The sequence below is a fragment of the Corythoichthys intestinalis genome, chromosome 22 (assembly GCF_030265065.1).
Source record: "Corythoichthys intestinalis isolate RoL2023-P3 chromosome 22, ASM3026506v1, whole genome shotgun sequence".
Classification (NCBI taxonomy): Eukaryota; Metazoa; Chordata; class Actinopteri; order Syngnathiformes; family Syngnathidae; genus Corythoichthys; species Corythoichthys intestinalis.
The window spans coordinates 6652501-6678339 of NC_080416.1; the positions used below are offsets into that span (position 1 = coordinate 6652501).

General features: G+C 36.3%; 2 protein-coding genes across 3 annotated transcripts in view; both read left to right on the plus strand.

Annotated features, from left to right (window-relative positions):
* stmnd1 (stathmin domain containing 1) overlaps nt 1-3552 on the plus strand; it is a 4925-nt gene extending 1373 nt beyond the window's left edge. The window contains exons 4-6 of one of the 2 annotated variants that reach the window (XM_057827792.1): nt 838-960; nt 2276-2491; nt 3414-3552. In XM_057827792.1, coding sequence (XP_057683775.1) covers nt 838-960; nt 2276-2491 — 339 coding nt within the window. In that variant the 3' untranslated portion in view covers nt 3414-3552. Of the gene's footprint in view, nt 1-837; nt 961-2275; nt 2652-3413 lie in introns of those variants that run through there. The other variant, XM_057827793.1, reaches the window with a different exon arrangement.
* A 70-nt stretch (nt 3553-3622) lies between these two features.
* Nucleotides 3623-25793, plus strand: rbm24a (RNA binding motif protein 24a). Its single transcript, XM_057827790.1, has 4 exons — nt 3623-3795; nt 5740-5863; nt 9755-9809; nt 19487-25793. Exons 1-4 carry the CDS (start codon nt 3628-3630, stop codon nt 19830-19832), a joined length of 693 nt encoding a protein of 230 aa, XP_057683773.1. The 5' UTR covers nt 3623-3627; the 3' UTR covers nt 19833-25793.
* The last annotated feature ends 46 nt before the right edge of the window (nt 25794-25839 follow it).

A 25839-nucleotide genomic window follows, 5' to 3' on the forward strand; every position in this document is an offset into this window, starting at 1 on the left:
AATATATTCTAAAGCGACACTTTGTAAATGTTCAGTTTTGGTCGATTTTTACCGATGCCGGTGGACAAAAGCGGTGGTGTTTTGCCTGAAGGAAGACTGCATTTCCCATGAAGACCAGGGCACACCCGTACAGTGTCGTAAAATCATCAGTCAATCAAAAATCACTCTCCCGGTCACCTGCAGATGGATTAGATAACATTTCTGTTACCAGCGACTGTGTGAAGGATGAATAGTAATAAGGTAATGAATCCAGTTGTGGCTAAACAATAGCATATGACGGTTAGCAACCGTGTGGCTAACCCCTCCACCCCAACTCGTCAGCGCGGTTGCACCATACCAGCGAGTGAAAGCCGAGCCAATGTTTTTCTGTATATCCTAGTAGCCTGCTTTTTTTTTTCCTCCTCAGACGAACTTTTTGTCTTTGTTGTTGCTCTGCCATCTTTGCAATTTTGTGCGAAAGCATTCGCATCGACCTCAGTCTTTATAATGAATCGGAAAAGGGGGAAGTGACGTGCTGTAAAGCAATCAGCACATTTGTAGGTTTTTTTGTGTGTGGCAGGGTTCCTGCCACCCTCCTCAAAGTTAATTAGTGTCGGTGAAAGCGATTCACAGCCCTTCAAATTATTAAAGGTGTGTCGTTCAACTATTTGTCAGTCGACATATTATCACAAATGTTATAAAGATATTTTATCAGGGTTGAAAAGTTACCTAGTGTTGCTTCAACAGTAAGCGACTAAGTTAAGAGGCTCAAAAAATGAATTTTTGGGCAATGTCTTGGTCAAAAATTTATTTTTGTGTTTGTGTGTGTGTGTGTGTGTGTGTGTGTCCGCATATTAGTTGGATGAGAGCGACGCTACTAGACGCCGGCCCCCCGCTCGTCTGGAGTCCCTCAAGGTCAAGCGCCTCCCTAGCAAGGAGGAGATGGAGGAGAAAATGAGGCTCGCTGACGAGAGACGCAAGGTTCGAACCTGCCGCCTGACCTAAGTTTGAAAAAAGACTTTTTGAACACCAAATTAATTTTTATACAGAAAATAATTACAGTACATCTGAAACAGGATTATAACAATATATTTGAGAGAAAAAGCATGTTATTTTGCCTCATTCAAATTTTAATATCTGAAAATTTATGTAAACTAACGTGCAATCATTCATAAATGAATGGCTTCTGGTTTTTGAAATGTAAATAAATTAGGGCTGTCAAACGATTAAAACTTTTAATTGAGTTAATCACAGCTTAAAAATTCATCGCAATTTAAACCATCTATAAAATATGCCATATATTTATGTAAATTATTGTTGGAATGGAAAGATAAGACACAAGACGGATTGGCAGTGTATCAAATACTTGTTCTCTCCACTGTACATTCAACATACTGTGCATAAGTACTATATTTGTTAATTATAACAATAAATCAACAAGATGGCATTAACATTATTAACATTCTGTCAAAGCGATCCATGGATAGAAAGACTTGTAGTTCTTAAAAGATAAATGTTAGTACAAGTTATAGAAATTTTATATTAAAACCCCTCTTAATGTTTTCGTTTTAATAACATTTGTAACATTTTCAAACAAAAAAATAAACTAGTAGCTCGCCATTGTTGATGTCAATAATTACACAATGCTCATGGTGCTGAAACCCATAAAATCAGTCGCATCCAAGTGCCAGCAGAGGGCGACAAAACACCAAAAAACACAGGTAACAAAGGAACATGACACTGTGCTGTCAATTTAATCTGTTTGAGCGGGGCATGTGCGTTAAATGCGTCAAATATTTTAACGTGATTAATTTAAAAAATTAATTACCGCCCATTAACGCGATAATTTTGACAGCCCTAAAATAAACCAATCTATTGTGATAAAACAACAAAATTGCAATAACTGCATTAACCATCAAAGTGAAGTCTAACTGTTACCGTAGTCTTCAAACAAATCTGAATAAGGAAAAACACTGCAATAAAATAATGCAAACTGGTTAAAATTGAGTGTAGCTGAGATCTGTCATGACAGTACATCGCTCAATGATATCTGGCGCCATCTAGCGTCGTGAATGGGTATAATGTCTAGACCGCGAATATAAGACGACCCCCACTTTTTCAGTCTTTTTTCAATGCCAAAAACACAGTCTCATATTCGGGCCAATACGGTACATAATTTTTAGATGTTGATATATATCTTGGTGTCATTTGAGTAGACTTTTTATCAACACTTTCTCTATTGAGAGTCAATACATTTGCCAGAATATTACTAATATCACCGTATTTCTCTTTTAAGCTGCGGGAAGATGAGCTGACGGCACGTTTGAGGAGCAAGTCGGCTCGCGCCCGTCGAGCTACTGCTGTTCACCCTTCGTTCCAAGAGGCAACGACAGATGAGCAAAGTGACCACGAGGAATCGCCGTTTAGGGAAGCCGAGCTCTTCTCGAATTCAGTGCAACTTGAGAGTGACCCTGACTTTCCAGCTAGAGAAAAGCACGATGAGATTTTTTAGGTGAGGATGCCAAAGTCATCAATTTAATTTATTATAAGATTTATATTGTAATTATCAGTGGTTCGATTTTTTTTTTTTTTTTTTTTTTTAAATCATTTGTGTATGTTGTATTTTTTTCTTCTAAAAATTGAAGATATTTTTTGCTTTTGTAAAAAACGGGACTGAGTGTTTTTGTGTATGTACGGCGCAGCATATTTCACAAATAAAATTGTATTTCATTTGTTTGTGTTTTCATTTTTGTTTTCAATATAATTCACTTAAAATGATTTTCTCATTCGTTTGAAGGTCTTTATATGCAATTGTATTTATATTTTTCATATAATTATAGATGTTTGCATTTTATTTTAATTAATTGGCTGCCATTGATGGCAAAAGACTTCCAATCCAGTTTGGCAGGGGATGGTCTCGAACAACCACAATGGAAGTACATCAAACCCCCACGTGAAAAAGTAAAATGGATTGGACGTCTTTTGCTGTCAATGGCAGCAAATGAGTTAATATTTTCCTGCCTTATATTGAATTGGATTTAGTTTTCAATTTCATTTTACTCTTTTTAAATATTTTAATGACAAGTGTAATTTCCTGTTGAACATGGCGATCACACTTTTGGTACTGACGTCACACCAAAACAACCCCTTTTCCGTCGCTTTACGTAAACTTTTAACGTCTTTACTACAGTCAACCACGAGATGTCGCTGTTTCCTCATGGTAACGCAAAAACACTTGGGCCCTAATGGGGAAAGAAAAAGAATGAAATGATATTGTTGTGTTTACAACACAACAGCATATTGTTGTGCAAAATATCACGTGACGTCTATTTTACCACCCCTGCCTTAAAGTGACAGTACTCGCTTGCTCAGCTTGTTTGTGGGCTGACCCAGAGGAGGAGTTATGGGCTGAACTTTTTTTTTTTTTTTTTTAGGAATGGTCTCTGCTTATGTGAACATTCACTCTGGACCAGCAGAAGAGGTGGAAGAGCAAGAAGAGCCCTCATGCTGATGCAGAAGCCCCCTGACCACCACTACGTCCATCTACCTCCAGGCCTCCTCCTTCTCCCACCAAACACTAAAGACACTTTGCACTAACTTTTGAAGACATTTTTTTGTAATCAATCATCTTTTTTTAAAAAATCAACAATGCACACGACGCAGAAGGACACCACCTACACTAAGATCTTTGTCGGGGGCCTGCCCTACCACACCACCGACTCCAGTCTCAGGAAGTATTTTGAGGTGTTCGGCGAGATCGAGGAGGCGGTGGTCATCACCGACAGGCAGACTGGAAAGTCGCGGGGATATGGATTTGTGAGTACAAATGTCAAACTGTCATTTACAGGTAGGGGTATCAAACTGGCAGTACGGGGGCCAGATCTGACCCACCTCGTCGTTTGTGTGGCCCGCGAAAGTAAATCGCATACAGGACTTTGTTTTTCACAAAAATAAAATTGATGTAAAAAATTTGTAGTCCAGATATTTCAGAATATTGACTGTTGTCTCTTTATTTAACTAAATAATTGACATAAAATTAAAATAAATAGAATGTTATTACCAAAACAAAAAACAATGTTTACTGACTGTTCTCCCTGTTTGGATGCATGAAATTATAAATAAGTGCATTAACATTTAAAAATATTTCCATTTTTTCCCCTTAAAATCATTTAAATACTTAAAATAACACAACAATTACTGTCCCCTCTTTTTTCTAAAGTGTCGAGGTGTACTGGTTATCAAAATAGATGAAGATTCATTTGCTAATCGATTACCGTAATTTTCACACTATAAGGCGCACCTGGCTGTAAGCCGCCACTCACCAAATGTGACACGAAAACGGCATTTGTTCATAGATGAGCTGTACTGGACTATAAGCCGCAGCTGTCCTAATTGTATTGTGGGATATTCTCACCAAAATATATTAACAGGTAGCGCTTTATTTGACAGCGGCACCATACGACTGTCATAAGACCAAATGAACCACGATGAAGCTTTGAACCAACTGGGTGCAAAGCTTTATTCAAGAAGCTTCATTTGGCCATTACTGCTCCCTTGGGGGAGACAGTCAACCTCTTCTGCCACCTGTTGTCAACACTGTTGTTGTCCAACATGCCTCCTAGCATGCATTGTAGCGCTACAGATGTAAATAATTCAAAATTTATGTTCTTTGCTAATTATTTATTCAGTGACTATTCCAGTTGTTTCATTAATTGCTAGTTTTGGTATTTGGTAACACTTTATTTGACAGTAGCGCCATAAGACTGTCATTAAAAAATCATAACTATGACATGACACTGTCATGAGCATTAATGAATGCTTATAACAGATGTCATTTAGTGTCATCTGGCAAATTATCTGACTTTTGAATGGATGTAAAAGATTCAAACTGGGCATAAATGGAGTTAGTAACATAATTTGCTGGATGACATTTAATGATATCCGTCATATGCCCATGATAGTGTCATGTCATAAATATGACAGTCTTATGAGGCCACTGTTAAATAAAGTGTTAGCAATTTCCATAACAAGCAATTAATGAAACAACTGGAACTTCAACTGAATAAATAATTAGCACAGAATATGAATTTTGATTGTTATTTACATCTGTAGTGCTGCAATGCATACTAGGAGGCATGTGTTGCCTATAAACCCAAATAAATCAACAAAATAAGCCGCGATGGACAATAAGCCGCAGGATTCAAAATGAAGGAAAAAAGTAGCGGCTTTTCGTCCAAAAATTAATCGAAGTTTGCCTAACATTGACGGCACTTGACGTCCAATCTATTTTGATAGATTATTAAAATTGTAAATGATAAAAATGAAAAATAAATGAAGGGAGTTAGTTGTATAGAGTTCATTTTGCCTACACTTATAAATGAAATGAAATGAAGGGAGTTGTTTACCTTGTTTACCTGCTATTGATTATTGATAGACGTGCAACCCAGTCAAAATTGTCTATTGCCGTCAGTGGTAGTGAATGACTTTAGTTAAAAACTTCAAAAACAATGTAAGCACCACTTACATTAGATAGCTAGTTAAGCTCCCTTCTTATTGTTCAGTAGGCGTTCCTGGGAATTTCTGGCACCTTCCCTCGCAATGAATCCTCCGATTCAGCCCGCTACCTCCAAAAAAACCTCAAATTGCCCTCTTGTCTATGTGTCCCGCTGTCTCCCCCGACAACCTTTACGGCTACCGAAGCTTGGCGAGTCATAAACAACAACCTCATTTGGCCTAAATGTTTGTTGGCATCCCCCCCAGGTGACGATGGCGGACCGCTCGGCCGCCGACCGGGCCTGCAAGGACCCCAACCCCATCATTGACGGCAGGAAGGCCAACGTCAACCTGGCCTACCTGGGGGCCAAGCCTCGAGTCATGCAACCAGGTGCGAATCCGCGTCGGATTGTTATACTAACGCTCAGGTGTCAAACCTGTCGTCCGCAAATGTAAATCGTGTCCCTCAAATTCAGGTTTCTTACTCAAGTATAATTTCTGTTGAGAGATAGTTAGGTTTTTAATTAAATATGAGTGTGAGTGCGAACGGTTGTCTCATTGTGCCCTTTGATTGGCTGACAAACAATTCAATGTGTACCCCAACTGCAGCCCAAAGCTAACTGGGATAGGCTCCAGCACCCCGGCGATACTCGTGAGGATAAGCAGAAAGGAAGATGAATCAATTAATCAAATTTAGAGACTGTTTACATGGTGACTCTGCGACACCAAGACGCAATGACTGTTGCGGAGTGGCCTCGCGTTCATATGGTGTCGGCAAAGACGGAAGGCAAAGACACAAAACTTAGAATCCTGCCACCAAAGTGGAAGGATTCAATTGCGGGGGCTTGGGGGGGGCTTGCTCTGCATCCATATCAATGGAACACTCCCGCGCCGATAACGTCAGCACTCGCACACGTCAAATTGGGTGTGCACAGCGGTGCTATTAAACATTAAAAACAGCTAATGGCAGAAAGGCTACTTTAATTTAATGTTTTAACAGTATTTTTAATTTAAATAGGTTGAACGTTTCCATTGTTGTGACATTTGGAGCAAAAGAAAAAATGCCATTGCTTGGAGTGGGCGGGCATGTTGTCTTCCGGGCTGAGGAGGTTGTTGGGGTCAAAGTGCATCATTCGCCTTGTAAATCGGCAATGCCCCCCAGAGCCTGGCATGAATACTACATCGTTTTGATGCGGAATTGCGACATTGGTCGAATGGAGACAGAACCATATAGATGCAAACATGAAATTTTTCGTCTTCTCGGAGAGTCACCATGTAAACGGCCCCTTAGAATAAATCCCAACCCCACATGCTTTCCCCTTAGTAACAGTAGACTGCAATGCTACCGTTCCTAGGTAGCATATACTATATTTAATTATGTTTTTGTTTGTTTTTTAAACATCCCTATTCCGTTTATTCTTCCCTAATATAAACTACCAAAATGGGATTACACCAAACTCCCATGTGGCACATGTTCAGCCTCAAAAGACGTGTTCATTCACCCCCTCACAGTCAAACTGGATTGGACGTCTAGCGCCGTCAATAGCAGCCAAATTAGTTAGAAATTAATATGAGTTGGCTGAGATTATGGTCCTCCAGAGGCAAGCGTAATAGAATATGCACACGACAAAGATGTGTTTGACTCCCTTGTCTTCGTATATTTCACAAATGCAGCGTTTTAACTAGAGCTGAACGATAATGGAAAAAACTGACACTGCGACTCTTTGGGGGTTTGCGATCTATTATTGCGATATTAAAACCAGAGAAATTTTCATCAGATGACTTGAGCTCTGTTTGTGAAGACTTTAGTTGACTCACTATGACCACATTGTATTCATTAGAGATGTCCAGATCTGATCACGTGATCGGAAATCGGGCTGATTGCACCATTTTTCAAAGGATCGGAATTGGGTGAAAAGGCTCGGGTTTTTTATCTAGAAAAATATATTTATTATTTTTCTGCTTCCTGCTCGTACAGCCTCTCACCCTCTGTCATGCTAAGCAGTGCGAATTTCTCGGTCACCAGTGCAGCTGGCGTTTGGTACTTAAAGTTAGCGATGATTGACAGGGATGTAGCTTTGATCTGGCCAGAGACTCCTCGGTAGCTCTACGATCAAAGGCAAAATGTGTTATTCATCGTTACGCTTGGTACATAGTCTGAAGTGTGCTATGGCAACTCATTCATTGTCTATGTGAGAGGCTGTTCTTGGCAGCGTGAGCATCAAAGTAGTGCTGCAACGATTAATCGATTAACTCGAGTATTCGATTAGAAAAAAATATTCAAAATAAATTTTGCTGCTTCGAGTATTCGTTTAATTGAAGTGGCGTTGTAATAGTTTGTGTTTGAAACTGTTCGCATTTAGTTTTATATATTTTGGTGGATACGCTGCCCTCCAGTCTGCCTCATTTTACATGGCCAAATCCAGCTGCTCCCTGTTAAAACCAACATAAGTTGTTTTTTGCTTGAGCTATTTTTTTTTTTTTAATGCATTCGTAATTTAGTTTAAAGGTATATTTAGCAATTTTTTTTGTTGGAATATGTGTCAGAACCAATTGTTAGAGGATTGTAAAAAAAAAAAAAAAAGTATTTTATGGCATTTAAGCTAAAGCGGACTTTTGCTTTGTAAGTTAGCCAATTGTTCTTTTCGTTGTACATAGACCCTTATTTTTTTTTTTTTTTTACTTTTTGAGGCTCAGCTCAGGTATTTTAATTTTTTTATGTTTATCCGATTACCGTAATTTCCCGATGTTTATCCGATTACCGTAATTTCCCGAATATAAGCCGCACCCGTGTATAATGCGCACCCCAAATTTACTTGTAAAATCTAGGGGAAATTATTGTACCCGTTTATAACGCGCACCCTAATTTTAGCACCAATAAATAGAAAAATGCAAGAAAACAGAGCTTGTGTACAGATACAGAAATGTCATTTTACTGACTGGTGAAACACAGCACAAGCATAGCACATTGGTAGTTCAAAACATTACCATAAACTGACAATATTTACGGTAATAATATGATTTGACAACTTCTCCAACTTACCAGAATCTAGGAGAAAACAAAACAGATGTGACTTTTCTTTTAAAGGCTGCTGTATAACTTGCTCGTTTCATCATGATGAATAAATGTTTCTTCCATGGATTGATACGGTAAAATGAAAGTGAGAATGTAAGTCGGAAATCCGTCAGAGCTCATCGGTGTCGACACGACAGTAACAATAGGAACTATTGTTATTTGGGTTTGAGTTTCCCGAGGGACAGATATAGTTGACGGACACAGAAAGTCTGTGTGCTTACGTTTGTTATGGTCCGAGATGCGGAGCTGCAATAAACGTTGACTCAAATGAGTTCAAGAAACTAAATTCTGTGCTTTATGAAGAGTGAAAAAGGCAGAATTTAATACAGACGAAATCATTTGGCCGATGTGAGTGAAGTATTACCGACACAAAAGGGTGATGTCACGTACCGTAATGGTTGGCAACGGGTCGCCGCATACGTTTCTTCAATACAACGGGGCCGTGTCAATAAAAAAACAAAAAGGTTTATATATATATGTAATATACAGTGGGGAGAACAAGTATTTGATACACTGCCAATGGGTTTTCCCATTGTGAGTGTATCAAATACTTGGTTCTCCCCACTGTATATATATTTCTGTCTCCATCCATGTACCCGTTTATAAAGCGCACCATGATTTTACAAGTTGATTTTGGGGGGGAAAAAAGTGTGCGTTATATTCGGGAAATTACGGTACTCAATTATTCAAACTAACTAGTTCATCGATTAATCGACTACTAAAATAATCGATAGCTGCAGCCCTACATCAAAGCAAAAAAAAAAAAAAAAAAAAAAATTTTTTCGGTATCAGATTGGGACTCAAAATCAGGTGACTCCGATGCAAAAATAAGCAATCGGGACATTCCTAATATTCATATAGTACTGTTTAATCCAGGCTAAGGGGCTTTATCTGTGAATGATATAGATTGGTGTTCATAAAAGGGATCTAGGAAGCCATGTCTCTGCACAATTGCTGCATTTATGAGGCAAAACAAACGTTTACATTTAAAAAAAGAGAAGAAAAATCAGACGTCCAGCGGTGGGACTATTGCGCGTATTGCGATAGCGATGTTCAAAAGATATATTGCGCAGGCCTAGTTTAAACACAACTGTTTTAACTCTACAAGGTGTAATTATTGTTTTGGCCACTTTAGTAGCAGTACTGTAAATAGAAACACCTGGGAAAGTGGGAGTTTACTAAATTGTCATTAATTGTAATTCACAGGCTTTACATTTGGAGTCCCCCAAATTCACCCTGCGTTCATCCAAAGGCCTTATGGGTAAGTTTTGGGGGTGATTTTACATTCATTTCTTTTTTGAAGGTTTGAATAATGTCTTGTCAAATCAGGAAAGTCTATATGAAAAAAGAAAGCTTAAAATATTGTTAAGAAGTCTCATTTTCATTGAATAGCAATTGTTAACATGTTTTAAAGCATGTTCATAGACTTCAAAAATCTATATTATGAAGTCTATGGCATGTTTTAGCTCAAAAAGCATTAAATTGCATGCTAGAATTACAAAAATAATTGACAATATTTGATTTCTAATTGTTTCATCAACCTCACTATATTATGTTTTTTTTTTAACATTAAAGGTTTTATCATTATAGTTGGACTATATACTATACTATTTATAATGCAGCGTACTAAGTATTATTTCATTGAAAAGGTTTAATACTTTTATTTTATTAGGTACTAAAGTAACACACACAAAGCAGATTTGTGTATGATTATCGATTAGCATGTTAGCAAAAAAAAAAAACATTTCCCTGCAATACATATTGTAATAGTATAACAATTGTTGATATATTTCTAAGAATGTTATAAGCCCGTTTACCTCAGAAAACATCAAAAGGAAAATGTTTGAATCAGAAAATGATTGGATAATCTTTTTTTTTTTTTTTTTTAATTTTGTATTCAAATGAATTCACCTATTTTTGTTGAAGGCATTTTTTTCTCATTGGTTACTCTTTCTGGTCCGACAGCTAAGCTATGTGGGCTAATTGAAAAGTGTAGAATCAAAGAAAATGGTGATTATATTTCTTATTTGGAGTTCTATGAAGTGCTGTTGTTAGCTGAACACTTGTGTGCTTTCCTACTGTAACAATAGCAAGTAGTTGGATTTAGGGCTGCTACGATTCATCGACAAATCGATTATAAAAACTATTTTGATAGTCGAGTAATGGTTTAGAGACGTTCTCGACCTAAATCCTGTTTTATGGAGCCTTTTAATAGTAAATAATATTTTTAAAAAATATATTTCGTATTTTAATATTATTTGTTTTGACATTTTTTTCCCTATTTATAATAAGCAAAAAGAAAAACAGTATTTTCTTTGTATTTATTCATTGATATATATTTATTACATTTTTAACAAAAGAACCAAAAGGGGAGAAATAGCAAATATTCCATTCTATTCCAATACATTCTATTTTGTTTATATATCTAAGAAAATGTAATAAGTTAGCTAATATTATATTTATTACATTTATTCTTTTAATATATGTTTTATTCATTTTTCATAATATTTTCATTTTCTTTTCATTTTTTAATCATTTAAAAAATAGGTATATAAAAACAAATCAAAACAGTAAAAATTCCTTTTTGAACCTCTATTTTATTTATTTTATTTAGCCAATTTTCCTTTATATTATTTATTTCTGTCTATATTTAAAAATATATTTTATCTTTCCATTTTTACATGTTTAAAAAATAGGCAAATAAAAATTCAGAAAACAATAAATGTTCTTTTTTTTATCTCTATTATTATTATTTTTTACACATTTTCTTTATTAGTATCTATCTATCTATCCATCAGTCTATCTATACGTAGATTTTATTTGCATTTGCATTTTTTTTAACAAAAAAACTCATTTCAACTCGTCACAAAATTAATCAACACGATTAATCGACTATCAAAATAATGTTTTGTGGCAGCCCTAGTTGGATTTCTGAATTCTTTTGGGGTGTTTCCTGTGTGCTTTCATTTCTATTTTTTATTTTTGTTAACAAGTGGAGCGTCACGCTTTTTTTTTTTTTTTTTTTGGCATCTTCCTGTTGTTACTAGCAGATGACCTCCCACTCTCTGTTTTCCACGTTATTGTGTGTTTTTGTGTGTGTGTGTGCACAAAAGTTGCAAACAAATCTCTTTCTCTGGCTCTTATTCTTCTTCTCTCCGATGGATGGATGGATGGAGCTTTTTGGTCACATGGTGCGCTTGGTGTTAACGAAAACAAGCGCGCCCATTGTGGTTGCACAAAGCCCGCAATGCTGACACTGCAGTCGCGCGAGTGTGTTTGTGTGTGTGAGTGTGCGAAAGCTTCACTGGACACTTAACTCATTGGCTGCCATTGACGGTGATCGACGTCCAATCCATTTGGACTGGGAATAGACGTTCAGATGTATTGGACGTTTATTGATATCAATGGCAGGCAGTGAGTTGATTAGGTGCACCTGCACAGTGAATGTACAAACAAAAGTTTTGTGTATGTGGTTGCAAATTTGGGCTGTGTTAGTAATGTGTGAAAGATTTAATTAACCCTTTGACCTGGCCCTATTTTGTCAGAATTTAAATGCATGTGATGTTGCCTTTATATTTCAAAGAAAAAAATAGTTCATAATGGCCTGGTTGGGTCCCTTTTTTCAGGACATCATAACCTTCACGTCCAAATTGTTGTTTTCTTCACTAACCAATTGTAATCAACATTTTGGTCCCAAAAAGACACAAAAAAAATCAAATTTTTTGTGGTCAAAATTTGTAATATTGTTGTCTGGTTGACAACCAAGCATGCTCGACGAAAAGTTTTGAAGCTTGATAATATTTATTCAACTAATTAGGATAAACATTCAAAAGAAAAAAATAAGACTGAATAGTTTTATATTTGTAAATTAAAAAGAAACAGCAGGTCTGGTCATAGGCTTTTTTTTTTTAGCCTTTACACATACTACGGTCAAATTTAGGTTATATATAGTAGACCAACAGTGCAAAATAGTAAAAATATGTATATATATATATATATATATACTGTATATCTTCTGCAGTTTGCTGACTGCTGTCAGCCTGTCCCTCTCCTAACTTGCCGACTCATCCGAAGAAAATAACAAATCCAGCCCATCCTTATCCTCGAGTTGATAAAATAATGCATTAGCTTGCGCTAAATTTAGTTTTCGATTCATTTCATAGTCGCTCGCTCAATCCAACCGGCCGTCACTCGCTACCTCGCCTACCTCTCCTTAGGTGTCGCCTCGCTCGGCAATTTACTAAAAATGTTCACATTACGTCTGTCCTTCGTGACCTCACAATGGCTCCTAGGATATGCAGTTTTTTGCGGTGCTTTCGGTTTTGAAAAAGGACACAAAATGATGGAAATATGGACATAAACACATGGTCTAGTGGCGTTTTAATGTTTATTTATGAAGGCAATAAAATGGTAAAACTCAAATGACATCTCCCGTTTTACTTGGTTGATTCAAGTAAAAACGAGCGTGGACCTCAACTTCCGCACTTTTAAATGAGACCAACCAGCGGCACGTGGGTGACGAAATTACAGCATGACAAGGCTTCAAAGATGATATGGGTAAACGTGTCGCAGACGACACGTCCGGTGTTAAAGGGTTAATGAATCTTAAAATGGTGAATATGGGACTCTAAATTTTGTTGTTTTCATCAGAGAAACTAAAAAAAAAATGGAAATGGAAAGAAAAAAAAGTGCAAAATTTGGAGGTATGTTCATTTTGTCAAGTGAAAAATATTTTTAGGGGGGAAAAAAGCATATTAAATCACATAAGTCTTCATTTTTTGAGTTTTTGAAAAAGCAGTAAAACAATATATTTTTAATATTTACACTGCTGGCCAAAAGTATTGACTCCCCTGCAATTCTGTCAGATAATGTTCAATTTCTCCCAGAAAATAATTGCAATTTGAAATGCTCTGGTAGTAATATCTTCATTTATTTTGCTTGCAATAAAAAAAACACACAAGAGAATGAAAAAAAAATTAAATCATTATCGTTTTACACAAAACTCCATAAATGGGCCGGATAAAAGTATTGGCACCCTCAGCCTAACACTTGGTAGCACAACATTTAGACAAAATAATTTCCGGTATCCATCAGTGAGATTCTTACAATGCTCTGCTGGAATTTTAGACCATTCTTCTTTGGCCGACTGCTCCAGGTCTCTGAGATTTGAAGGGTGCCTTTTCCAAAGTGCCATTTTCAGATCTCTCCACAGGTGTTCTATGGGATTCAGGTCTGGACTAATTGCTGGCCACTTTAGAAGCCTCAAGTGCTTTCTCTCAAACCATTTTCTAGTGCTTTTTAAAGTGTGTTTTGGGTCATTGTCCTGCTGGAAGACCCATGACCTCTGAGGGAGACCCAGCTTTCTCACACTGGGCCCTACATTATGCTGCAAAATTTGTTGGTAGTCTTCAGAATTCATAATGCCGTGCACACGGTCAAGCAGTCCAGTGCCAGAGGCAGCAAAGCAACCCCAAAACATCAGGGAACATGCGCCATGTTTGACTGTGGGGACCGTGTTCTTTTCGTTGAAGGCCTCATTTTTTCCCTGTAAACTCTATGTTGATGCCTTTTCCCAAAAAGCTCTACTTTTGTCTCATCTGACCAGAGAACATTCTTCCAAAACATTTTTGGCATTTTCAGGTAAGTTTTGGCAAACTCAAGCCTGACTTTTTTGTGTCTCTGCCTCTATGTCAGAAGTGAGGTCTTACTGGGTATCCTACCTAAGAGTCCCTTTTCATTCAGATGCCGACGGATTGTACGGGTTGACACAGCCTTCGGACTGCAGGACAGTTTGAACTTGTTTGGATGTTAGCCGAGGTTCTCTATCCACCATCCGCACAATCTTTCGTTGAAATATTTCGTCAATTATTATTTTCTGTCCACATCTAGGGAGGTTAGCCACAGTGCCATGGGCTTTACACTTATTGATGACACAACGCACGGTAGACACAGGAAGATTCAGGTCTTTGGAGATGGACTTGTAGCCTTGAGATTGCCCATGCTTTCTCACAATTTTGCTTTTCAAGTCCTCAGACAGTTATTTGGTCTTCTTTTTTTCTCCATGCTCAATGTGGTACACACACGGACACAGGACAGACGTTGAGTCAACTTTAATCCATTTTAACTGGCTGCAACTTTGATTTAATTATTGCTACCACCTGCTATGTACCACAGGTAAGTAAGTTTAATTACACAAATTAGAGAAGTATCACATGATTCTTCAAAGAATGCCAATACTTTTGTCTGGCCCATTTTTGGAGTTTTGTGTAAAATGATTTTAAATTTTTTTTCCACTCTCTTCTCGTTTTTTTCATTACAAGCAAAATAAATGAAGATATTACTACCAAAGCCTTTGTAATTGCAATCATTTTCTGGGCGAAATCGAGCATTATATGACAGAATTGCAGGGGTGCTAATACTTTTGGCCAGCACTGTAAATCACATGATTCTTCATTTTTTGTGTTTTTAAAGAAGCAGTAAAACGATATATTTTTGATATTTATGATAATTATTTAATTGGATCATTTTTTTAAATTTAAAACTATTTTTAAATGTATTTTTTTGGTGTTATTGTATTATTTTTATTATTTGTTATTACTCATTCATTAATTATTTTAGTTTTTTTAATATAAATATTTATTATTATTTAGCTTTTGTTTATTATGTATTACACAATTGGTGGATTCTAAAATATTTGAAAACACGTTTTTTAAAAGCTACTTTTTCAACTCAGACTGTCAAAATATATATTGATTGGATGATTGCTGCCGGATTGGATGTCTTTCTCTGTCATTGGCACCTAATGATCTAATCACGACGCCATTTTTTCCACTTAAAATCCCTGCGTAAAAGACACTCCACCACATCAGAGAATTTAGTCAGTTTGTGCATTTACGTCTCTTTAAATTGCCGTAACGTGGCCCTGCTGAGTTGAATTAGCGTCGATTCATCACATGACATTCCCGAGGATTCACCAATTAGAGGAGAAAACACACGAGCACCTCTTCTACAAGTGGACCTCCTCCAAGGCTCGACTCTGAGTCACTCATTTTCGCCACTGACCACAAAATCAGTGGCACAAATTTCAGGCCGGGCTGGGATAAGGATACGTTCTGGAGCGCAGAATGTGCTCATTGTTCCTAGTTGTTGATTTAATGAAAACATCCACCCAGCCTGTGTCCCGCCAACCCGGCCGGCCCCCCCGCTGCTTCTTTTTGAAAACTGTCCAGCTGTCAAAGTGGCGCTGACATTTTCACAATACTGCGCCAGGGCTCATAGCCCAAGTCCTGGACCCGGACACGGCCACTGTAAGCCGACCCTAAAACCCTCGTGACCCCTTCCTGCCCACCGCTGACTGGGTGGGTGATCATTTTTCAGTGAAATTGACGACGATAAATGTCCAATATGTTTGGAATCCGGTTAGAATTGATGAAGGAATTGTGGGTTTTACTAGTGTTGCACGGTATCGGTTTATCAATAGTAGACGTTCAATCGATTTGAAGTGGGAGGGTGGCAGGGAACGAACGTTCGTTCGTTCCCTGCCACCATCCCACTTCCAATGGATTGGACTGGAGCTGCAGCTATCGATTAACAAGTGTTTATGCTTGCAATAATATTTATTTTGGCTTGCCAAGATTGCTCTTTCAAAAGACCATTAAATGCCAATACAAAAAAAAAATACCTGAGTGTTTCTTCAAGCGATGTAGAATTGCACTTTCATTTCACACGAGCAATAAATGCATTTAAAACTAAATTAAAATTGTTGAGTTTAGCCTCAAACAATATAAAAAAAATACTACATGAGGGTCTAAGTACAACAAAAGTACAATTTGCTAACTTGCATAGCAAAAGTACGCTAGCTTAAATACTATAAAATGCTTAAGTTTTTTTTTTTTTTTTTTTTTAACTACAAAGCTTTCACAAATTGTTTAAAAACACATATTCCCACAAAAAAACTGCTAAATATTAGGGCTGTCAAAATTATCGTGTTAACGGGCGGTAATTATTATTTTTTTATTAATCACGTTAAAATATTTGACGCATTTAACGCACATGCCCCCTCAAACATTAAAATGACAGCACAGTGTAATGTCCACTTGTTACTTGTGTTTTTTGGGGTTTTGTCGCCCTCTGCTGGCGCTTGGATGCGACTGATTTTATGGGTTTCAGCACCATGAGCATTGTGTAATTGACATCAACAATGGCGAGCTACTAGTTTATTTTTTGATTGAAATTTTTACAAATTTTATTAAAACGAAAACATTAAGAGGGGTTTTAATATAAAATTTCTATAACCTGTACTAACATTTATCTTTTAAGAACTACAAGTCTTTCTATCCATGGATCGCTTTAACAGAATGTTAATCATGTTAATGCCATCTTGTTGATTTATTGTTATAATAAACAAATACAGTATTTATGTACAGTATGTTGAATGTATATATCCGTCTTGTGTCTTCTCTTTCCATTCCAACAGTAATTTACAGAAAAAATGGCATATTTTATCGATGGTTTGAATTGTGATCATTACGATTAATTAATTTTTAAGCTGTAATTAACTCGATTAAAAATTTTAATCGTTTGACAGCCCTACTAAATATGCTTCTAAACTAAATTATTAATGCATAAATGAACATGTTAGCTCAAACAAGAACTGGATTCAGCCATGCTGGACGAGTTATGTCATATTCACTGTTGCCACTAGAGGGCAGTATATCCACCCAAATCAATAAAACTAAATGCGAACACTTTCAGAACAAACCATTACAACATCACTCGAATTAAACGAATACACGAAGCAGCAAAATTTGATTTGAAGCTTTTTTTTAATCGAGTTACTCAAATTAATCGGTGCAGCACTAGATTGGACATCTATTAACGTCTATGGCAGCTAAGCAGTGTCTGAACAAGTCATGATAGTAATTACTTTACATTCAAGTAAGTATTCAATAATTTAGCATTAAAAGAAACAAAAAAGTATTTTTAAAAAACAAAAACATTGTATCGGTGAAATCGGTATCGGGAGCCCAAAAATGATATCGGTGCAACATTTTTTTTGTTCTTGTTTTTGTTGTGTCCGCCATATTGTGTGAGTCAAAGCATAATCCGTAATCTTAAAAGTTTTTTGTCTGAATACTGTATTTTAGAGAATTTTTTTTTTTTTGCTCTTGAAGAACAGATTATTAAAAAATATTAGCCGCCATTGACGACAACTGAAGTCCAATCCACTTGAAATCCAATCAGTTTAATTGCTATCTTTTTCCTTTTGGGGTTTTTTGTGCCTTTTCCGTCATCTTGTGTGGGTCAAAAATTGAGTTACGGGCTTAATCTGTGATTGTGTTTTATTTCTGAGTATTTTAAAGAAATCTCTTTTTTTCATGGGTGTTACAAGAGCAGGTTTAAAGGGGAAAAATAGATACCACTGACAACGATAGGCTTCTAAACCATTTGAAACCTGATTAGAATTGGAGTGGTAATTGCGGTTTTTAATACTTTTTGATGTGTCCGCCATCTTGTGTGGGTCAAAGATAGCGATTTTTCTCATTTCATGATCCAAAAATGTGTGTGTGTGTGTGTGTGGGGGGGGGGGGGGTGTATGTGTGCGTGTGTGCTTTTTTATGGCAATACATATATATATATATATATATATATATATCTTTTTTTTTAAAGGAGTCATTTTTTTGTTCACCGTAAAACAGAGCCCCTAAAGGGACACCGACAGAAATAAAATAAATTTAAGGAAAGTGTCTGGTGCGCTAGTCATCATTAGCATTTTATAGCATTTAAGCTAGCGGACTTTTGCTATGCAGGTTAGCTAATTGTAGCAAATTAACATAGCAAATGTCCAACAGCCTAAATTATGTAAAGCTTACTTTTAGTGGTCCCTAACTGTCGACCTAACCTAAACCCTAACCCTAAACCCAACACCACCTGTCGTCATGCTTTCTACTTCCATACAAAATTAAGTAAATTTTCACACGACACTAAATTTTTTTACACACATTAAAAAAAAAAATAAAAAAAAAATCACTCGAAACTAAAAAATAAGGACCCCTAAAAGTCAGCTTTACCTTAAATGCAATATAATGCAATGCTTACAACAATTGGCTAACTTGCACAGCAAACATCCGCTAGCTTAAATGATATGTAATGCTAATGTTTACAACAATTGGCTAACTTGCATAGCAAAAGTCCGCTAGCTTAAATGCTGTGTGATGCTAATATTTACCAGATAGTTTTCTGGTGTGCACCAGATTGTTTAAATTTATTTTATTTCTGTTGATGTCCCTTTAGAGGCTCTGTACTGTTTTTACAAAAGTTTCAAAATTATTAGCTGCCCCTGACAGTGATAGACGTCCAAACCATTTGAGATCTGATTAGATTTGGTGTGGTTATTGCGGTTTTTAATACTTTTTGACGTGTCTGCCATCTTTTGCGGGTCAAAGATGGGGATTTTTCTCATTTCATGGCCCTAAAAAAGTGTTGTTGTTTTTTTTATTGATATATATATTTTTTTTAAATAGGAGTATTTTTTTTTGCAATTTAAGCAATCTGGAGCACACTAGATTGTTTCTGGTGCGCACCAGAATTTTTCTAGTTCGCACCAGAAACATTTAAGCTAGTGGACTTTTGCCTTGCATTGCAAAAGGCTGCTAGCTCAAATGCTACATATTGCTAATGTTTACCAGATAGTTTCTGGTGTGCACTCGAAACACATACTTTTTGACGTGTCTGCCATCTTTTGTGGGTCAATGATGGAGATTTTTCTCATTGCATGATCCTAAAAATGTGTTTTTTAAGTTATATTCAAAAAAGGAGTCATTTTTTGTTCAGTGTTGTTGCAAATGTGGATTTTGTTTCTACATCATTAACTGCCATAGACAGCAATAGACGTCCAATCTTGACTCTAAGCTAACCAGAATTTTTTCTGTCCCACAGTATTCCGGCGCACTACGTGTACCCCCAAGCCTTTGTGCAGCCTAGCGTGGTGATCCCTCACGTGCAACCTGCCGCCGCCGCCGCCCCGGCCCCCGCAACCTCCCCGTACATCGACTACACTGGAGCGGCCTACGCCCAGTACTCTGCCGTCAGCGCGGCCGCTTACGAGCAGTATCCTTACGCCGCCTCCCCTGCCGCCGGCGGATATGTGACCGCCGCCGGCTACGGATACGCGGTGCAGCAGCCCCTGGCCGCCGCCGCCCCGGGTTCTGCCGCCGCGGCTGCAGCTGCAGCTGCCTTCGGCCAGTACCAGCCTCAGCAGCTGCAAGCCGACCGCATGCAATAGCAGGAAGTGGATTCCGGATGCTGTGCTTCAACCAAAAAGCAGAAAAAAATCGCCGTACAAATATGATGATCATTTTTTTAGTAGCTTATTCTAGAGAGGAAACGCAGGAACTAATCCCTGTTCATCAAGTCTTCAAGTCCTATTGCTGTCTTTTTTTTTTTTTTTTAAATCTTAGGGCTTATTTTGTATATTTATGATTGTATTGTCACACACACTGAGGGTTCTTTTATTTTTGTACAATCAGGGAAAGAAAACGGAGCTGTTTAAGCACGACCTCCTGTCGGGACTTTTGGGGCGGTGTCCTCGAACATGACCCCTCACCCCGGCTTGATCTATGCAAAGCTAAAAAGCTCAAACGTAGCGATGGGTCACTTTGTAATGGGAATGTATCAAATGTTGCTCCTCCCACTTTTTGGGGCATCCGAGTTTACGAAACTTTCTGTAGAGGTGAAAATCTACCCGGCAACACCCTGTGTGCCTTTCCACTAGTATTGAAACTCTAAAACCTGTATTGTATATGATATGATATATCTCATATTGTATCACTAACAGGGGCGGATCTTAGGGGGGTGCTGGAGGGGCAGCGACACCCGTGCTCAGGCCTCTAGGGGGCCTGGTTTGCGGCCTTAACAGAGGCGTGGTTTGGCGAGGGGAGGGTGAAGCTGAATAGTACGATGCTGTTAAAAGCTGAAATATAGTGTTTAAGTTTTAAAATATCTCTAATACCCCACTTGCTTGACTTGTTGTCGTCTGCATAAAAATTTCCACTACCACCGCCCCACATATCAGACGATCATCTTGAAATTGTGGTGTGGCCTGCAAAAATAATCATCCCCGAGGACCTGGGCCCTCTTCACATTTGTTCCGCCAGTGATAGCTAACAACTAACAAGATGGGCACGTGGCTGTATTAGGCCCCATAGTGAGCGGCTTCCCCAGCACCAGGTCTTGCTTTTGGGGGGGCTATCAGGTTCGTAAGGACCTCCACTAGGTAAATCGCTAAAAATGAACTCATTGGCTGCCATTGACAGTGATCAACAAACTAGAGTTGCTCTAAAAACTACTGATTTTACATTGACCACACAGTAACAAGCATATTAACACTTAAAACAATCAAACTATGGAAACAGCAACAACCTTCTAAACATCGTAATAAATAAATGAAAATAGTACATTTTGGGATAAAGGATATTTTTTAACGAAACAAAAACATTTTTAGAAGGAAAAACTGAAAAACAAGTTTTTGGGAAAACATTTTTAAAAGGGAATTTTTAGCATCATTTCTAGGGAAAAAAAATACTGAAGTAACATTTTATTTGAACTCTGAGTCATAAGACCGTCATAATTATGACATGACGCTGTCGTTAACATTAATGAATGCTTATTACAGATGTCATTACGTGCCCTAACACAGTTCCTAAACTTCGAACCCAGGGGTCAGCAACCCGCGATGCTAAATGGCTCTTTAGCGCCGCCCTAGTGGCTCCCTTGATCTTTTTCAGAAATGTTAGAAAATGGAAAAATATGTGGGAGGGATATATATTTTTAACTTTAATATGGTTTTAGTAGGAGGACAAACATGACACAAACTTTCTCCAAATTCATTAATATATTGTAATGAAGTTAAACTTAAGGCAGCATTGTTCAAAAGAGTAGTCACATGGTGTATCATTCTCTATCGGATGCATTGCAGGGAAAATAATCATTTACTGTATTTTCCGCACTATAGGGTTTGGGTTAGAGTAGAAGGCGTACCTTCAATGAGTGGCCTATTTTTAAAACCGTTTTCATGTATACGGCGCACTGCATGATAAGGCGCAGTAGTAGTAGTCGTAGTAGTAATAGTAGTGGTTGGCATTGCGTTATGCATCCACAAGATGGAGCCGAGCTAAATGGAATGTCATGCATGATTAACCAATATTGATCCATATATAAAGCACATCGGATTATAAGATGAAGTGTCGGCTTTTGAAGGCTTTCAGGTACGCTTTATAGTGCGGAAAATACAGTAGACACGAAAACTCATTATGTATTGGTAGTCAAATTAGTTATTTTGATATTAGGCTAATATAGCTAAAAAGATACATACAGCATGTGTTGCCTTCATCATAAGGCTTATAAGACTTTTAATTATTTTGCGCCTCCAGACATTTATTTTGTGTTTTTTTGCTCCAATATGGCTCGTTCAACATTTTGGGTTGCCGACCCCTGTTCTACACCAAGGAAATAAAATAAAAAAATCCCTGAAAAAAATCTGAGAAAATTTACAAAATGACACTCAGTGACATCTGTCATAAGACCTCATTTATATTCATGACTCGTGTCATGTCATCATTATGACAATTTTATGACACCGAGTTCTAATAAAGTATAACCAAAACTGACAATTATAATTCTTTGGGTTAAGAAATAAGAATTAAAATGGTATCTTTAGGTAATTTAAAAAATATATACAGTATATGTCGATACTTTAGCTTTTGCGATATTTAATTAGTTTTTTTGGGTGAGAAAATGTAATTAAAAAAAAAAAAGTACAATTTATAGGTTATAAATGATAGAAAAAGTTCATTCTTTAGTTTATAGAAGAAATTGGCAAGTGCAATTTATAGTCTGTGACTTTAGCTTGTCCGATTTATAGTTTTTTTGGGTGAGAAAAAGTCATTTTAAAAAAGGACAATTTATAGATTAAAAGTGAGAGAAGTTCATTCTTTAGTTTATAGAAGAACAATGACATATGTAGTTAAACATTTTTGGGATATTTTGGCTAGTGTGATTTATTGTCTGAAAAAATTCCCAGCCAAAACAGATTGGACATGTATCGCCGTCCATGGTACTAAAAACAATGTCATCCACTGTCAGCTATCAAATAGATTTGACGTGTATCACTGTCAATGGAGAGTAAATGAGTTGAAAAAAGTGCAAACAATGACAAAAACAGCTGCTAGGCCAGTAAGCATGTGTCTCTCCATTGGCCCCACCCATCTCGCCATGCCCCCCCTACATAGACAGATGACTCTGGAACAGGAAGGCTTCACTACGTGCTCATTTGTTGAGCTGTCACTTTTTAATCCCTCTTTTTTTGGGGTGGGGGGACTGAGTTTACAGGACCACCCACAAGCCCCACCGACCCCTCCACTGTCAGCAAAAATCTACCCGGCAACCGCCTGCCTCAGTGTGCCTTTCTTTCCACTGCTATTTAAAACAAAAAAACGTCTGCTATTTAAAAAAAAAAACAATATATTTATTTTTTGTTTTGTTTTTTTGAGAGTAGTAGCGGGGGTACTGTATTAATAATTATATTACTTTGTACTCATCTCAAGGCATATTATATATATATAAGTTATTGATTTAGTACGACGGAGTATTAGGGCCACACAAAGAGGAAAAAATAAATAGGCATCGCAGAATAATGTAAATATAATGCGAGATTTAAATCCTAATATTCAGAATTGAAGTCATATGTCGTCATAATATGAGATTAAAAATTTTAATATTACATGAGCAAATATAATTTGTAGGAATGGATAATATTACGACGTAATTTTCCATTAATAGCAAAATTGAGCTTCTCGTAAGAAATCTAAACTACAGCCTTACAAGAAATTGTGTAGTCTTAATGTAACAATTTAGCTGCATCTTTACATATTACCTAGTTACGTAATATTATGATGATAATCTCGTAGTATTAGATTTTTTTCTTGTAATGTTACGATTGCAGCGCTATGTCTCATAGTATTACGTAAAGTTGTAATATTAACATTATGCTTTGCCTCTTATAAAGCAAAATTCATAAAAATACGTCATACTTCGATTTTAAACTTTGTTGCGGTAATATTACGACTTTATTCTTGTAATTTTGCAAAACCTCACTAAAATCTTGTAATATTTCAACTTTATTCTTCAAATATAACAACTAATTTCGCCGTATAACTTTTTGCGGTAAAATTAGTACTAATTTTAGCGTAATATTATGTTTTTTAGCATTCATACATATGAATATACTACGGTTTTAATCTCGTCAATTACGATTTTATTCTTGAAATATTACAAGTCTAATCACGTAATATTAACACCTTTTCTCCTAACATTACGACTATTCTCGCAATTTTTCGACGTGTCACGAAAATCTCATAATATTGCGACTTTTCTCTTGTAATTTTACAATTTTATCTCTTAATATTACGACTTTATTTTTCTGATATTATAACTCATCTTGTTATATTACAACTTTTTGTGGTAACATTACAACAATTTTTAGTGCTACGTCTCGCAATATTACTTAAAGTTGTAGAATTATGACTTAGCCGTGCTACATTCATACATGTTAAACAAAGTACGCAATACTACGATTTTATTAAATTACGATTTTAATTTTGTAATATTACGTCTTTATTCTTATGATATTACGACTAATTTCGTAATATTAGGAGCTTTCTTAGTAACATTATGACTTTATTCTGGCAATAGTACGACTATATATTTTCGTAATTTTGCGACATGTCCTTAAAAACTCAGAATATTACGACTTTATTCTTCAAATATGTATACTAATTTTGCCATATTTTGCGACATGTCACTAAAATCTCATAATATTGCGATGTTTCTCCTGTAATGTTACAATTTTTTCTCGTAATATTACGACTTTATTCTTCTAATATTATAACTCATCTTGCCATATTTCAACTTTTTGTGGTAACATTACGACAATTTTTCGCGCTACGTCTCGTAATTTTACGATTTAGCCGTGCTGCATTCGTACTTATGTATTAAGCAAAGTACGCAATACTACAATTATAATAAGTTACGATTTAAATCTTGTAATATTACGACTTTATTTTTAGGATATTTTGAGTAATCCCGTAATATTGGGAGCTTTCCTAGTAAGATTACGACTTTATTCTCATAATTTTGTGACATGACTGTTAGATCTCGTAATATTACAACTTTATTCTCCTAATATATCAACTAATCTTGTCATATTACGACTTTTTGAGGTAACGTTATAATTAATTTTAGCCCTACATCTCATATTACGATTTAGCCGTGCTGCATTTATACATATTAAGCAAAGTACGCAATACTACGATTTTAATTAGTTACGATTTTAATTTTGTAATATTACAACTTTATTTTTATGATATTACGACTAATCTCGTAATATTAGGACCTTTCCTAGTAACATTATGACTTTATTCTGGCAAAATTAGGACTTTATTCTTGTACTTTGGCTACGTGTCGCAAAAAAAACTCTTGCCATATACTTTTTGTGGTAACGCTACAACTAATTTTAGCGCTACATCTCGTAATATTAAGACTTAGCCGTGCTGCATTCAAACATATTAAGCAAAATACGAAATACTGCGATTTGAATCTTGTAAATTATGGTTTTATTCTTGTTATATTACAATTTTATTCTTGTAATACTACAGCTAATCTTGTAATACTAAGACCTTTTCTCGTAACATTACAACTTTAATCTCGTAATTTTACAACGTATGACTAGAATCTTGTGATTATCCAACTTAAATCACGCCATTTTTATTCTCTTTCTGTAGCCGTAATACTCCGTCGTGATTTAGGTTTAGTTTTATTACAATTATTATTATAATATATTAACATACTCAACCAAAAAAAAATATTGATTTAGTAGCTATTTAAGATAAAATGCACTGTACTTTTATTTTTTAGCTTAATATTGGTTAGATGTTTTTTTTTTAAACGGAGAAACTTTATTTATACGCATGCAAAAAAAAAAAAACTGAAAAAAAAACTAGCAAAAATGCTGCTTTACCCACTAGAATGTAAAGTTTTAAGTCGTCGTAGCTGTGCTTTATGATTCTTTCCAATTTTTTTTGGTTCTTATTCATCCGACAATGTTGGGAATTTTTATACTTGAACTATTTCTTACAAGGGAAACGAGAGCTAAAAAAAAAAAAAAAGTTTTAAGGAAGATTTTCATTGTCACTGGATGAAAATATGTAAAGTGTTCAGAAATATTTACTCGCAAA

What these genes read in the sequence shown, in the direction of transcription:
- rbm24a (XM_057827790.1), top strand. Translation starts at nt 3,628, where the DNA reads ATGCACACGACGCAGAAGGACACCACCTACACTAAGATCTTTGTCGGG. An exon ending in GCCTCGAGTCATGCAACCAG is followed by an intron (nt 5,864 to 9,754) that starts GTGCGAATCCGC and finishes TGTAATTCACAG; the next exon opens with GCTTTACATTTGGAGTCCCC. An exon ending in TTCATCCAAAGGCCTTATGG is followed by an intron (nt 9,810 to 19,486) that starts GTAAGTTTTGGG and finishes TCTGTCCCACAG; the next exon opens with TATTCCGGCGCACTACGTGT.